General features: G+C 36.6%; 1 protein-coding gene across 1 annotated transcript in view; it reads right to left on the bottom strand.

The window, feature by feature from the left end:
- Positions 1-424: 424 nt before the first annotated feature.
- LOC126203286 (DNA repair protein RAD50) overlaps positions 425-16,804 on the bottom strand; it is a 323,733-nt gene continuing 307,353 nt past the window's right edge. The window contains exons 23-27 of the mRNA XM_049937544.1: positions 13,279-13,462; positions 12,763-12,857; positions 12,494-12,627; positions 765-893; positions 425-622 (exon numbers count right to left, since the gene is read on the bottom strand). Of these exons, the coding sequence (XP_049793501.1) occupies positions 556-622; positions 765-893; positions 12,494-12,627; positions 12,763-12,857; positions 13,279-13,462 (609 nt within the window). The 3' untranslated portion in view covers positions 425-555. The remainder of the gene's footprint in view (positions 623-764; positions 894-12,493; positions 12,628-12,762; positions 12,858-13,278; positions 13,463-16,804) is intronic.

The raw sequence follows: 16,804 nt of genomic DNA, 5'->3' as shown, positions 1-16,804 counted from the left end.
GTCTATGAGATATCTGCTGAGGCTGAGAAGAATTCGCCACCTGTGACATTGTTAAAACAACATTAGAGTTGTTCAAATGCATGAAATTGAACTTTGTTCAATGATGTCATGCTGGCAAAGAAGCTGGCATATGTCACTTTGAACAACCATAGTGAATGTAGCAACTTGTGGAGGTAAATAGAACTATAAAATGATTGTTATCAGCATTGGAAAATCATCAACAAATGTATATTCACTCATTTTTGCTTATAATTTTTGTCCCAGTCTTTCTGGAACTGGGTTCCCCTATCTCAAATTAATACATCTGTCCTCTACTATCCTTGAAAAATTGTGTGGTCATCACATAACTCCCCTTGTATAATATAACAAAAGTACTCAGAAATGAATGTTCTTTATTTATACATAACAATATGAAAAATGCTGCTGTATGGGCATGGATGTATTATAACACACAGAAAACACAAAAATCTATAAGTACTTTCTTTCACAGAGCATTCCACAAGATGAGCAAATTAGAATAACAAAATCAGTCTTGATGCATTATTATTTCAAACTTTAACTAAAGTTTCTATGTTGGGTGCTCCTTTCTTCAAAACGATACTTTTCAATGACGGAGTTTCCTCTGGAAAAAAGGGAAAGAAAAGTCACTAGCATACACTTATTAATGAACCAATATAAATCATCTAATATGAATATAATTTTCCTTTTACGACATTTAAGTGCTACACAGCTTCACTAGTTACCATCAAGATCAGTCAACTTACTTTGCATTTCTTGTGACCCTGTAATAGTACTTCAGTTTTTCAACATTCATCAAACGATCCAAGAAGTCTTCATCGTGTGTTATCAGTATGAGCTGAAAATTCTTGTTCTCCCTCCTTAAATTTATAAGGCTAAAAGAAAAATAAAAGCAATATAAAAAAAAGACATATGTAAGATTTGACTGCAAAGTACCGTAGATTGGATCATAGCAAAGACTAGCCTAGACTGGATAAGGATGAGGAAGAATCAGCTATTATCTATTTCAGAAAATCATGGGAAACTTAGTTGGTATGGCCAGATGAGAAATTCCACTTCCTCTGCGTGTGAGTTCACTGTCTCAATTACTGAAGTATCTGGTTAAGTACTAGTTATAAATCTGCTAGCTCCAATTAAATCCAACAAAAAATTAAAATAAATAACATTAAAAATGCTGCTGTTGCAATGTCTTATGATGTTTCGTTTATGGCCATCTAAATGTTTTACAAAGACTGCAATAACTGAATTGAAAATATAAAATTAAATATTGGGGAATGGCAAGGTAAAAAGGAAAACAGACTCTAGGACAGTGTGAGGTGGGATTTGCATTTGTTTCCTTGGTTTGTAAATTGTGAAGTATTTCAAGGATACCTAAATGCTAAATACAGGGCACTATGCATTATAATGTAAATTTTGGAACACACAGGACGGTGTGAGGAAATACAGCAACCTAAATACACATTACCACGCCCTACTGGAGAAACTGTCATGCCACTTGTTAATCTAAAGTTTTACTTTCACAGCCAGGTTAAAGAAAATACTGTTCTTGTAACACACAGCTACCATTCCAAAACCATCAGCTTAATATCAGATGCAAAGAAAAATGTGTACATGGCCACTGAACAGTAATATATGGAAAAGAAAGGCAAACAATATTAATGCTTGCCCAAAGTTAGCGAATGCATTGTGCAAAATAGTCACAGATCACCTTAAGACCCTAATGTTGACTTAAAATCCATCAGCGTTAGAGTCAAAGAATTTACAGTGGAAGTCGATAAAAATGTGACTAACATCTGGGATCAAAATACATTGTACTAGGAGTAAAAATAGCTTAATTACTGCAAAGGACTAGCTACAATCAAGACTTAAAAATGCTGTACAAGCAATATTGCAAAAAACTTCTGCCTGTTGTTAAAAAAGGCAAAACCCAGGTACTATACACAAAAAAATCAAAATTCCAATAATAAGTGAAGGAGAAATTGGAACATTGTTAGGAATAAAACAATCATGATAAAGCTTAGGATATTGTACTCCTAGATGAGAGTAGCAATAAGACAGATAATATGAAATTCAAATAATTGGCACTAAATTCAATGAATTCTACACAAACAGTAGGTGAAAATATGGAGGAAAAAGATTATCAGCTGAAATCAGATCCGTAAAACAGCAAGGGACATAAGTTTTGCCACCTCATTTGTTAGACATAACTATGTAACAAGGCCCTGGTGGTCACATCAGTACCATCAACTGCCTTGACACACACTGCCAATGGCATCACTGGATGAAATATGGAAAGGTGTGGAATCAGCACACTGCTCTCCCAGATGATGTCAGTTTTTGTGACCTGGAGCTCCCACTACCAAGCAAGTAGCTCCTCAATTGGCATCAAAAGGCTGAGAGTACGACATGCAACTCCTCCCACCAAGGAAAAATCCACAGTACTACCAGGAATTGAACTCACGTCCTCTGCATGGCAGTCGATCATGCTCACCACTCAGCTACAGAGGTGGAGTCATTTGTTAGAGTGCTCAGAAAAATAATTTGGCACTAAAAAGTAACACAACTCTTCTGGTTATGATGGTACTTCAGCTGCAGTGCAAAAATCTTGTGCTGACTTGGTAGCACCACCCTTGAGTTACCTTCTGTACCCAGTTAATAAGTCAAGATAGATTTCCTTAAATACTGAAGTACCCAGTAGTACCACCAACATACAAAAGTGGAGACAATCAACTGACCTCCAATTATCGACTCCTCTCTCACGTTCTTGTGTTTCCAAATGTTTTGGAGAAGGTAGCTCACATGAGAATACTGGACAATTTTTCTACAGTTAAACTTTTACTTTCCTGAATTGGCTCTTGTTTTGAAGATAATTATGTTTTTGGATTTTATTTAAATGCTCCCAAAGATGCTGATTCTCTGGCAGTATTGTTGATCTTCATTTTCATCTAACTTTTTACCCTCTTTCGTATTTCACAAACATTGTATTAAAATCCTTAAAACTATTTTGTATTTTTATTTTAGCTGTTTTGAATAAATATGACTCCCTCATAAAGAGGATGCATAAACACTCGCAATGTGTTTTGTTGTATTCGTGGTGAATACCACCTACAGAAACAAAGACAGAATATCACAGCATTTGTAAAGAATGCATATCTTGCATATTTTGGGATACAGCTCGGAGACCAAGAAAGACCATGGGCTCCCCACAAATGCCGGCAGCTTTTTGTAGACAGCTGAAAGCCTGAAATGTGTCTTGCTCCACAACAGTAACATCCTTGCATTCATTCCCATTGGCCACTCAACAAAACTAAAAGAGGAATCTGAAACTATCCAAATTAAATTGCACATCAATGGTCTATTTGTTGTGATTTGAAGATGATAAACATGGTCAGCAGTGTGGGTACGCGAAGTACCCTTGTTTTATATGCTTGGGCAACTTCCCTCTTAAATAGGATGCACTGTACTATAAATAAAAAAAATTACATTAAGTACAGTATTACAAATCTGTCTGATTACGGTACCTATTTTTGTGGAATGAAACACATTGATCTATTCTTTACAGATTCCTATGGAAAAAGAGTAGTTCATGTAATGAGAGTCATAAATGAATAATGCTCATTAAGTGAAGTAACACTGTACACTGTAAAATTTACGATGCAAAATATGTTCAATTTATTGTTTTTATTTCATGACCAATTAAGATACGCATTAACTGACATGTGTAATTAAAGGGCATTTTGAATTATTCAACATCACTTGTTGTTCTCAAGTATTCACCTTATTACATCTTGCACAATTGGCCAATTTCGGCCTTGCAGGTCATTTTCAAGTGGAGCAGGTGTCAAAGTGTTGTGCAATTATTACTCCGTTAAAAGAGATATAGCCAATCTGAAAGCGAGCACATAATGAGCGAGTGTCGGAATTAAAAATGGGAAACTTACTGGATGCAGTAATAGTTGTCTTTGTGGCTAATGCCATCTTACAGGACAATATATGCGTTCACATTCATTGTCAAATCGGTATTCGACGATGAAAGCGTTACAAAAACATCTGAACTGTACCGAACAGTTTGAAGCAGTATTGGGGTAACAGGCCTCAAGAAAACTTAGTCAATAGCTAGATCTTGGCCCTTGGGACTTACTGGAAATGCTAATGTGGCCCTTAGGCTAAAACGTTTGGAGAGCCCTGGTCTAAATCAGCTACTCGTGTCCTCAATCCTGATACTTCACTTCTTTTAAACAAATCTAATGCAGTATGCTCAGTTTGCAAGTGTGGTCTCCAGTCTGCACATGATGACTTGTTCATTCTGGTTCCTTTCAATATCAAATTCCGTAGGTGAGCACTTTTTCTCTGAGTTTCTTGTTAGATTAGAATTCCTATTGTGCGTGACAAAAAGTGTATATCACCAGTGAAATATTTTTTGTTGGCATTTTACTTATTGTGCTCTGGGCAGATACTTAGATCCTACTCCACACACAGCATTATGCCCCTCCATCTGTAATTTTAATTTTACACACAGTCGAGTCCCTTAATTTTTCATTGAACTTTCTGTTGCCTTCCCTTTTGGTACTATCACACCTCTCTCCTCATTTGCGTGTGAAACGAATTGCATTAATAGCAGGTTTTCTGCAATCACTGGTCATACTTTCACTGTGAGGTAACAACATGCACTAGTTTGAATTAAACATTAAGTTCATTCCTGCCACTGCCAGGTAACCAGTTCGTCGCATCAAGTAATTCTTGGAATTTACAATACTGGGCCCAAATATTCTAATAAACTGTAGGAGGAGTGGCTAATGAAGGCCGCCGTACAAGAAAAAAATTTCCTTTTGGAACTCTAGAGAGTGAAGCATTGTATATATGGAAATTATTTCCACTTCTAATGTTGTGGTTGTGAATTTCTGAGTTAAATCTTATATTCAACATTGTTATTAACCACCAATATCATTAGGAAGTAAATTTAGCTGTACCTGTAGAGTCTTATGTAAGATGTTCAGTCATCAGCTATATACACTATTCTTACTGCATGCTTCTGTTGAATACAATCTTATCTGCAAGTCATTCAATGAAATAGATTTATTAAGTGCAAAGCAGGTGAAAACAGAACTTATCCACATGCTGGACCACTTCAGTTTATTATCTAACTGGATGTCCAGAAATTTAACATACTGAGTCTCATCCAGTGTATGACCATTATTTCCACTTTTATTTGTTTGGAATATTAGTTTCTATAAGATTAAAGTTGAATCTGCTGGATGCAAACCCATTGTAAACTGTTCTGTTTTACGCTGCTAAACACATTTTTTCTTCCCAATGATTTTTAATGGCTTTTAGGACCATCATGTGTTGCTGAATGCAAATATGGCCTCAGTTTTCCTAAATTGGCTCCTGTTTTATGGCAGTTTAACATTTATTGATGAATATAAACAAACAGCAATACGATATCATATGTGAATAGGTGTATCCTGATCGCAAGTCACACGATTACTCTCTCAGATAACACCAAAATGACATATTAAGTGCTGTAATTAACTAATTATGTTGCATTACTTAATAATGGAGAAAACAGTATTCCTACATTTAGTGAGACTATAGTAATAACTCCTCCTGAAACAATGTTGGTTTGATTTTCTTCTGTACTGGTCTTCAGGACAATCGCATTGGAGGCACCAACAGTAGTCAGCCATCATACGTGTGTCCCACCTGCCTTGATTTCTTGGTGGAACCTCTCCCCTTACTCCTTGCTGCAATTGCCTAAGTTGTCTGGAAATCTGGATGAGAGCCTGTGAAGGAAATGCACTTTGATACTTGTATTAACACCCAACTTTTTAAAGGCTGTCAACATGTTCTGCACAATTTCTTTGTAATTGTCTGTCATATGATTGCCTAAGAAGTTCTCCACAAGTAAGATATAACTACGCCAGGCTGACAGTTATAAATCATTCATGAAATTTGTCACATTGGAATCACTCATGAGTTTGCAAATCTGCAGCCCATCAAATATAGCTGCTTTCAATTTTTCAGTGTTCAGTGCAGGAAAAAATCTACATAGGTATTTGAAGCAACTGCCTCCTCTATCTGGGGCGTAACAAATTGCTTCATCAATTCTAGCTTTATATGCAATGGAGGAAGAATTATTTTCTCTTTTCACCAATGGCTCCCAAATGATGTTGGCTGCACCTACACCAAGACTTTAAGGGAAAATACATGTCACTGCCTGTGCTTCAAAATATGTCCAAAAAGAGACATAGCCTTATTGTTAATTAAATTCATATCACGCATAACTACTGTCTTATGGGCATTTTTAATGAATTACAGATAGTTAACGATGTCGGATTAGAACTGAAATTCATAAACACATACTGCAAGGGACAGGGTTACCACACACTGACAAAGATAAGATCCTAATGTTGCAGAGGATTTTCAATATTGCCATGGAAGACAGTAGTTGCACAGGTGACAACAATTGTGGCACGTAGTGCATTGCGACCTTTACAGCTGAATGAAGACAGCATTGTCAGAGCTTCTACTTTATAGAGTGGTAGTTTATAGGAGAACATGTGACTTAGTGTTAATTTATAGTGTCCAAAGAGACCGATACAGGACAGAAGGTAGTTTTTGAAATGGTTATTACATACTGAAAAAATAACACTAAACAGACTCTTTATATGAAACATCATTCAGTAAGCGAGTTAATTTCTTACATTTTCACCTACTTCTTGTGCAAATCACTCATTGCGAGAGGTACTCAATAAGCAAGGTTCGACTGTAATAAAAAACAAAATTTTGACAGACCAGATACCATGCAAGTCAAAGCCATTGCTGTGGGGTGGTGTTGGTCAGCGGTCCGTAGTTGGGAGACACCTGATTCAGAGGAACCGCAGGTTCATACACACTAAACAGCGAATAAATGTTGCAAAGTTCAGTGTGGGAAGACTGTTCTCCAAGAACAGAGCCAGATAATGTTGCAATCTTGTAAATATACAGTTTCATTAGTATTCACTTCTCCTCTACGACTATAATAGGAAAACCTATGACTACAATGAACAAATAGACAGGAAAAAACTGTTAAAAATACATAGACACAAACAAAGCCTAACTTTTGGCAGAATTTTGCAAGAAAATGGTTCCCTTCCTACAGCTGCCATTCCATCTAAACTTAAATCCCATATAACTGGTCTGTAATCCTTCAAAGAATAAGATCTGTGCCCTCATATATGCCCACCTCACATGCCCCCATATGTCATCAATTCAGTCTTAGTTGTACCCTGGGCACTACCTTTTCTATGAGTCAGGGAGAGGAATCTAATATACCACTGCTGCAGCAATACGGAAACTGCCACAAAGATTGGCAGTGATAGCATGAGTACAGATAGTTCTGCATGTGTTGGCCATGACTACAGAGTTTGCAATACACATGACAACAGAGATGGCCCCTGGGCTAAAATAGGAACTAAATACACAACCCAAAGCTCTCTCAGCAGTTTGTATGTCATCAATGCACTTATACAATGTCCATTCAATAAATAACTGGAAGTGTTGTATAAAAAATACATCTTTTACAAAGTTTGTGCTTCTTTTTTTATTTTCTACTGGTGACCTAGAACTACATTATCACATGGGGCTGGCATGCCTGTCTCGCAAACGTGATGCTGAGAATCAATTAAACAAGATGGTGGCCACTTTGTACGTTTGCACCTATGTGGAGCAGTGGAACGTCTTTAGATTTCTCATTGAAACCAATCTAAATTCACCGTTGGGTGTCAGTGCAATATCGTGAAAGCTGAATCTAACACAAGTGTGTGAGAGGACAGATAAGTTAAAAGAAGATGTAACAAGAACTGAAGATTTTTGCCATGCTTAGGATGCTCTGCCTGTTCAGTGACAGAGAACAACATTCACAGAGTTGACACAGGCATACCATGGTGACATATATTACAGCAGTGACAAACATTAGTGTTGGATCAGTCCACCATATTGTTTATGACATACTAATGTGCAAGAAAGTGTATGCAAGATGGTTTCCATGATACCTGGTGTCAGAAATGAAAGAGAGGCACATAGATATGTGCAGGGAGCTTTTACAATAGTATGAGGGTGAAGGGAAGGCATTTCTTCACTGTACTACAAGTTGGGTGCATTTTTTAGCCCACTGAAAGAGACCCTTAGTAGTTCAAAGTTTGATGATGAGAAATTCCAGCCAGTATTGCGTAACTCACTACACACACATCCCTAATAATTCTTAGCACATGGAAATGAGAAGCCTGTCTAACACTGGCACAAGTATCAGAATACAACTGTTACCTTACTTTTTCGATCTGGAGTTTGATTTTTTGAACTCTGATTGGGTCGTATGAATAAAAATGAGAACATTCTCCACAGTAGATACTCAGAGCAAAAGCACATTCTCAGAGAAATTTCTCAATTTCATATGAATAAAACCTACGGAGCATAATCTCTGACCCGGGAGTACTTTCTCACTACCTCCCCTCCTTATTGAGTAAGCTCTCAGCAAAGAGATTAAAATCTAACATCTTTGGTTCACAGTTTGTTTTTATTTGCACGTGTGTGTGTTACCAAAAGTTTTTCTTAACATTATTTCAGTGCCAAAATGAAAGATTTCGAATTAGCCTTTGTGAATATTATAAAAGATTATACTGCTATTATCAGCAAGTCACAAACTCTGGCCAAGAAGAAGAAGGCAGATAGTATAAAGGAAATACAACATCGTTACAGGGGCTAGTTTTGGAAAAGACATTTCAGATGGGCAGATTATGAAAAAACTGCACAATATGAAGTCGTGCATCAAGTCTAAGACGGATGTAAATAAGACGGGCAACATTAAGATCTCACTAAAAAATTGGGAACAAATGTTTTTGAAGCTTTTAGAGGGAGATGACTGCAACTTAACTACCCATGGAATTCCTGGTAAGTGCCATTCTTTCCATTTTTTTTATGATGTGCTTAATGTTTTGAAATCGTGTACCAACAAAATATTTATTTTTAACATGTGAAAATAAAACAATGTTTGGTAAAATGCATCTGATATTTGACAACTTTTCTGTGAAAGTATCACAGTGTACTATGCATGAAATCAGACAAACCCCTCCCACAGTTTTGCATAAAATTGCTTGCTATATGTACTAACTGGAAACTGAATTGTGACACACACTACTATTAATTTTTTTTATTTTTATTTATTTTTTAATTTTTATTAGGAGTTGGTGTAGTGGGTGGTTCCACCTCTGCTATCATCTATTCCCCAGAGAGTAGTTTGGAGGTAATTGATACCGTCTGTACATTCTTCGAACCATAATTAGTTCTGCAGCAACCGCAAATTGTCACAGCAGATGCTACAGATCTGATGGGTCCAGAAATCATCATAACTTTGCAGTCGCCTGTTTTGGGGCCTGCGAGTGTGTTGAAACAACGCAGACTTAGCATGAAATGGATGAGACGATGAACTTCTTTAATTCTGAGTTGCAACGACTAGTTTTACTGTAACAATTATATATCCTGAAGACAAAGCAGCAGAAATTGATGCATCCAGAAAAAGACAACAACAGAATGAATTCTGTAGTCACAGTACAAACTGTTTTTATGAATAAAAACATGTTTTTTAAGTGAATGTTTAATTACATTCTTCATTTACCAAATTCCATATTCTCTTAAAGAAATAATTCAGTTCAAATTTCTTTTCAATGTAACAATAAGTGTTGCATAATCCAATTTGAACTGTTAAAAAATGTGTGCACTTATTTCCTGGTGTTCAGGCAAATACCTTCACCACATCCTTGAAACAGTTTTTGGGAAAGTGGAACAAACAGATTAACTCATTCTTTTTTAAATGTTACACATAAACAGTTAATGCAATTATTTACTGTAGCACCTGGCAAATACCTTCACCACATCCTTGAAACAATTTCAGGGAAAGTGGAAGAAAAAGATTTAACTTTTTTCATGTTTTAAATGTGCATGTTAAACAGTTTGTGCTCTTACCATAGCATCTGGCAAATACCTTCACAGTACCCATGAAACAAACAAGTTTTGGTTAAGTAGAACAAAAAGAGTAACTCGTTCCTATTTTAAATGTTACAGGTTAGACAGTTTGTGCACTTATTACTGTAGCACCTGCCAATGTCTTCACCATATCCTTAAACAATTTTTGGGAAAGCGGAACAAAAAGATTAACTTTTTTTCTGTTTTAAATGTTACTGGTCAAATAATCTGTGCACTTATTTACTGTAGTATCTGAAAATTCTGTTCCAGTTTGGACTGTTACAGGTTAAACAATTTTTGGTGAAAGTAAAATCGACGAGAAAGGATGAAGAAAAACACTAAACTGCATTTTATTATGTGACAAAGAGCACTGTTTTTTATTTTCATCAAAATATTATTTAATTGTACCTGAAGAAGAAAAAAATATTTTAATTACAAAAAATACACGAATCAGGTTTAATTATGCAATGTTTTGACAGATTTCCATACACTACAGTTGACATATTATACTAACAATTTACCGTCCTTTATTTGTTCCACGTACACATAAGTTTGTTACTTCCTCTTCTCCCAAGACTGTAAGATTGTTGTCATCGTCACTAGGTGCCTGAAAATCCTCAACCCCTCTATGTTTTACTAAACCGCGCAAAACAAAACAGGCTATTATTACACTGGGGATTTTGTTTGGGCAAGCATTATTTTCTTTTGCAGAATTGGGTAATGCCTTTTTATCTGTCCAAAGCATCATTCATATCACCCTATCCTTTGAGTGAAGTCTGTTGTACACCCTATTATCAGGCATTTCGGGATTTTGAAACAGTGTCATCAACCACAGTGCAATGCCATATCCTTCAACTCCTAAAATTAAGGCATTGCACTGCCATATCCTTCAACTCCTAAAATTAAGGCATTGCACTAGTTCTCTTGCAATATATGGTACATATCTGAGCTTTTCCATATCCTAGCATCATGTACCGACCCAGGCCATGAAGCATCAACACTTACAAGTGTACATTTCACATAATCACATGTCACCTGCGCATTTATAGACGGAAAGCCCTTTCGATTAACATATTTGTCTCTATGTGCAGAAGGTTTCATTATAGGTATGTGCGTGCAGTCTAAGGCCCCTACCACGCATGGAAACTTATACCTACACTGCCACTTAACTTTAGCTGTTCCTAGTTCGTTAATGTTTCTCGGGAATCGGATCCACAATGGTGATTTTCTGTTAACCTGCTGCAGAACATACGAAAATGTTAGTGATACTGCTGTCTGGTTATTCGTAAGTCTTCTCCCACACCAGTTTGAAAGCCTGTATCTGCTAAATAGTGCAAAAGTGTTTTCATTTTGCATTAATTGGAAAGGGCGCCTCCTCTTCTTTCTTGATTTTCGGAAAGAAAGAGGTTCGCCAACCAAATAATGTTTTCACTGTTAAATCTATATAAACTTCTACAGTTCCTTGCTTCTGTGTTCCTTTGTACTAGGTGTACCTTTTTTTGCCTTTCGAGAACCATAAGTTCCACCACTTTCACTAAAAACACTCGCTAACACTTAACAACAACACAACTTACTCAGCTTGCAGCTTGAAGTATGCTATGGAGCTCACTCACAAAAACAGAGAATGTTCTCCGCTTGTGAGAAACTTATCTCGTTTTAGTCATATGATATCGGAGAATATTCTTTATTTTGAGCAACTACCCCCATCCTTCAACTCACGGAGAGAATATACTCGAGTAAAGTATATTCTCAGACTTTCTTTTTTCACACTAACCGGAGAACTCTCTCCAAACTTCTGAGTATGAAGTACATTCTCCAATTTAGTCATATGACCCATTGTATGTGTTGTTTAAGATGATTCTAGCTTTACTTATTGGCACTGATTTTTAGCTCAATATTCGGAGTCTTAACATTCGCTTCCTACTAAGATTTTGGCCAACTTAGCATTGACCTTTGTTTCCATAGAGTATAATTAGCAGCAGTGACCTGCTTATTTTCTTTATGATAGAAATAAATGCCTTTGCATTCCTTCAATCTGATAACTGGCTCACTCAGCCAGTCATGATGGAGCATATACTTAGTATGGAATTGCAGCCATAAAACTACTTTATTTTTGACACTCCTCAATATTTACTACCCACCAAGGTAAATCTTACCAACTAAAGTATAGCACAAACATCTGTGCCTTGCCTCCAGAATTTCTTTCTTTCGTATGCAGCAAATGGCATGTGCATGGATGTCTGCTGTGGTCATTTTGTACAACTCACACAATCAGAGGTAAGAGGAATCAAACTTTCCAAACTACCCGTAACCACCACAAGCAATAAATTATATTATGGTCAATTCTTTCAGATATTCATTACTACGCCCAAACAGAATTTACTTGAAAGACTTGCTTTCCCATAAAATTCATCAATGGTGGGCTTACTGAGTAAATGACATGCTTCTTCAATGAATGAAATGTCTGAAAACTTACTCTGTGAGTGTTTCTCCAAGACTGTCTATGTTCTCCCTATCCAAATTTGTGGTTGGTTCATCCAGAGCTAAGATTCCACAATTAATACTTAGAATTTCTGCCAAAGCAATTCGGATAACAAGCGACGCTAGAACCTGCAGAGACAGTATTACAGATGAGAATCTTGATAAATGATTGCAGGAGATATGTTACTTAAACTTTATTACCAAAAAAATAATTTAAGTGATATACTTTAAATACTTAAAATGAGAATAAAGTAACAACACTACCTTCTGCCCAGCACTGCAGCGTCCCTTCATATCAATCTCAACATCATTCTTCACCTGAACAACCCGATAGTTGAATGTTCGCTTCTTGTCTGCACCTGATGATTGAACAATGAATATATATGCCACTTGTAAGAATGCCAGGAATCTACCAGGAAGTTTCAAAGATAATAAAGTTACGTAAATATACAAAGTTAAATGTCCTAGATCACACACTGAGCTGCTACTCTACAAAACATTCAGCATGTAGCACACAATCATTCCTCCACTTCATAAATTCTTTAAGAAATTTATATTTTGGAGGTTTTACTGTGGCAAAATATTTAGTGGTGTGTTTAGCACTTTATCTGTCTGATGATTTCTGATTAGTCAACTGTCCACATTCAGACATGTTACACTAGTCTTTATTTAATGTTTATAAGTGTCTTAATAGTATTTCGACATGAAAAGAACAGACAGCAACCTATGACTTTACAAACTGCCTCATTAACTCAGCGAAGGCAAATGTCATTTACTTACTCGTCGTTTCAGGAGCATCTGTTTTAATTTCTATATAATCAATATCATTCCCACGATAGATTTTTCGCCACAGTTCTCTTATAATCGTATTAATCTTCCTCATACGCTCCTGATGAAAGTAAATGAGTGACCAATCCAAAGCGACAAAGTATTTGTTCAGATCAGCTGATGCTAGCTGGTTTACCTGTAAATAGAGCAAAGAATTATGTCCAGCAACATAAACACATGTCACCTATTTATCTGATTTCATTTAGACTGCCAATTTCTAAGTAAAGTGTATATGGACATACCATAATTTAAACTGAAATATTACTATTTTCTGCATTACACAATTCCAGGCACATTATTGCAATTTAATTTATGTAACTTTTAAATACATACTACACTTCTCCACTGACAGCTTACAGTGTAATCTCTTCAGTGGATCAAGTTCTCCATCCACTGCATTCCTGTCTTATATTTTGTCATGTACGTTTAGTTCCATATATGAGCATGTAATTTAAAACAATCTCTAATTGTCTCTGCGCTAAGAACTGCAACTAACTTGGAAATGGAAGTGTGAAGTTGTTGACAGTTTACTAAACCAAAATTTTCAAGGTGTATGACAGAAAAGCTTGTGTTACTAGGTTTTTCAAACTTAGTTACAAGACATTCTTTGACAGGCAACCCATATTTTTGTGCAGTATTAATAATCTTGATATGTTATTTAAATGTCCATAGAAAGTTATATCAAACCTAACTCAAAGAAATTTTTACCCTTCCTTTTATGTATTCAATATATATGAATGGCACCAATAATGTACTACTTGCAAATGCTAGGTTAGTTAATTTATAAGTTCACATCCCACTTCACATGGAATGAGGTGAGATCTTGTGCCTGGTAGAGAGGTCGAGGGAACAAAAAAGGCAGAGAGGTCTGGGGAAGGATAGCTGACGGCTCAGAGGAAGGCAGCAAGTGTACGAGATCAAAATGCGAGATGAAGAGGCAGCAGGAGCATGGGACCAGAGTGTGGCACATAGGCACCAGCACCAGTGTGTTCTTGCAGTGCACAAAGTAGACTGGATTGGAGGAGGTGACCTAATAGAGGAAGGACAGGCTGAGGTGAAGAGGGTGCGGGTACATAGAAAGTGTAAATGGGGTACTGGGCAGAGTGGACTGGCGGTGGGGCACGGGTTAGTAGAGACTGAGGTCAGGGGCAAAGTAGGAAACCCAATGGGTGTTATCCTTGAAGTGCTCTTCCCCAGTCTTTCCTTCTGTTGTTCTGTCACACCTTCCCAGTCCATTATCCAATCCCCCCCTCCCAAATCACCTTCATCATGCACTGCAAAAACTCACCAGTTCCAGTGCCACGCGTCACATTCCTGTCCCGTATACCTGCTGCCTCTCCATCCTGTATTCCAATCTCTTACAAGTGCTGTCTCTCTTTGAGACATCAGACGATACTCCTCCTCAATCCGTGTGCTCTACCTCAGAAAAAGTCTTTTTAGAAAACTAGCAATCTTGTTTGTATGCCTGTTGACAAATTAGCATCTGTACTATTCTTTATTTTTTATTTGTTAAATCTGAGCCTCATAATTGTGAAACACTTTTCTTGAGGTGACACCCGTGAAGTTTACAAATTAGATATAACTGATTGATTAAAATGAATGCTTTTGTCAAATTACAAAAAAACCATGCTGATCTTTTGACTTTTGCGTCTTGGGGGAATCTCACGCTGTAATCTAATTGATGGTAAGAGTAACCCTATTACTTTTGTCTTTCTGGAATAAAGCTGATCTTACTCTTAAAGGGTTCTTTAGTTATACTTTGAAGTTGTTTTAGAGCAGTTGTTTCAAATACTTTAGCTAAGACTAGCGTGACAAAGTTCAATATCTTCTGTTTATTTATTTTGGAACAAAGGTTACTCTTGGCATGATAGAAAAACACACATTGTATGACTAATTTCTAACTGCAGACAGTGCATATTGATATAAATTATTGAATATCACTTAAAATGACAGATACTTCATCCCATACTATATACTATTTATACACAGTGTGTGGTGTATGCTTTTTTGGACATTCTTTGTGTCTTCATTCATAGTGCCTGCAGGATCGAAATGTGTGTGACAGGTCTGAAAGAATAGACACCACACATATAATTAAGATGAGGACAACCAATTGTTCACTTCAGTGCAGATGCACACCACACTTGAACTCTTATGAGAATCTATGAAATGCCCTGAGTAAGGGGCACTACATCAGTGGTGTGAAGATAAAATGAGAATTTGGGTCTGATTGAAGGCAAGCTAGAGTAGTCTGAGTGGTTGTGATGACCACCATGTGCAGATGGTGCATTGGACTGTGCATCTATGTAGTAAGCAGGAGACCTGAGTTTGAATCCCGGTCTGTCAAAATTTTCGACTTTCTCCATTGATTTAAATCAAAGCTCACTAGTAGCTAAAGCCAATCTTTTCTTTGTGTATAAAATGCATATTTGAACCATCAACTGTTTTTATTTTATACCCAAATATCTTTCAGTTTTGTTCTTGGCCCATCTTCACAGATGAGGGTTAAAATTATTTAAGCCACCATACGGCATCAGTTTTTACTTAAAATGTGTAATGAATGGCATGAATTTAAAAATATGACACAGGACTTTAAAAGCAAAAATAGAAATCCAAAATGTATATAGAGCAGTACTGAAGAGAAGATCAGGACTCACAGCTGATGGTTCATATATGCATTTTATACACTATTTAACAGCTGTTGACAGTCACCTTCCAACAATATTTTGTTTGTGCCTTTATACAATTTGTATTTGTGTTTTTTTGTGTCATTTCATTAAATTCTATTCAATGGGCATTCTCTTGCTCATTCACTAACCTCTACCATTCTCACGAAATGCAGTGTTCATGTTTTTTCTGCTAATTATAAATTACTCATAAAACGTTCAGATAAACAGGCTTTATTTACTATTGTGCAGACAGTTTAACATGGCAATTTTAAGTGTGTGTGTGTGTGTGGGGGGGGGGGGGGGGTGTTTTGAAGTATGCTTTGCAACATATTGTACTATTAGAGTTTGGGAGTTTGCCACTTTGTTTATGGCACTGCCAATCTCAATAAGCAACTAATGATGCCATTACCAAATTCTTTGTGTGCTCCACTTTGCAGTGTGTTGTAAGATGTTACAACAGGTCTATTATGAGGTTAGAGTATGACATCCATTACCACAAAAAGTATTAGTGATTGCTATCACTGCGTATCAGTTCTGCTTTTCCAGAAGTGCAAATTTAAAATGTACAATATGGGAGCGAGAAGGTTTGATGCTCTTGCATGTCTCTTCTCCTTATGGCAGTCTAAGTTGTTTTTTTGTTTATGCTTGCTGTCGACTGACATTGAAATATCTGCACTACACACTGCCATCCATGTGATAATGATGATGATAAAAATACACAAGACACTCAGTTAAAATTCCTGCAGCATTCAAAAGAGAGGAAAGTACCGCAGGGAAACAGGAAATTTTCATCTAGAAATTTAAGGTTT

The sequence above is a fragment of the Schistocerca nitens genome, chromosome 9 (assembly GCF_023898315.1).
Source record: "Schistocerca nitens isolate TAMUIC-IGC-003100 chromosome 9, iqSchNite1.1, whole genome shotgun sequence".
In the NCBI taxonomy this organism is placed as follows: Eukaryota; Metazoa; Arthropoda; class Insecta; order Orthoptera; family Acrididae; genus Schistocerca; species Schistocerca nitens.
This window is presented reverse-complemented; position numbering and strand designations above follow the sequence as displayed.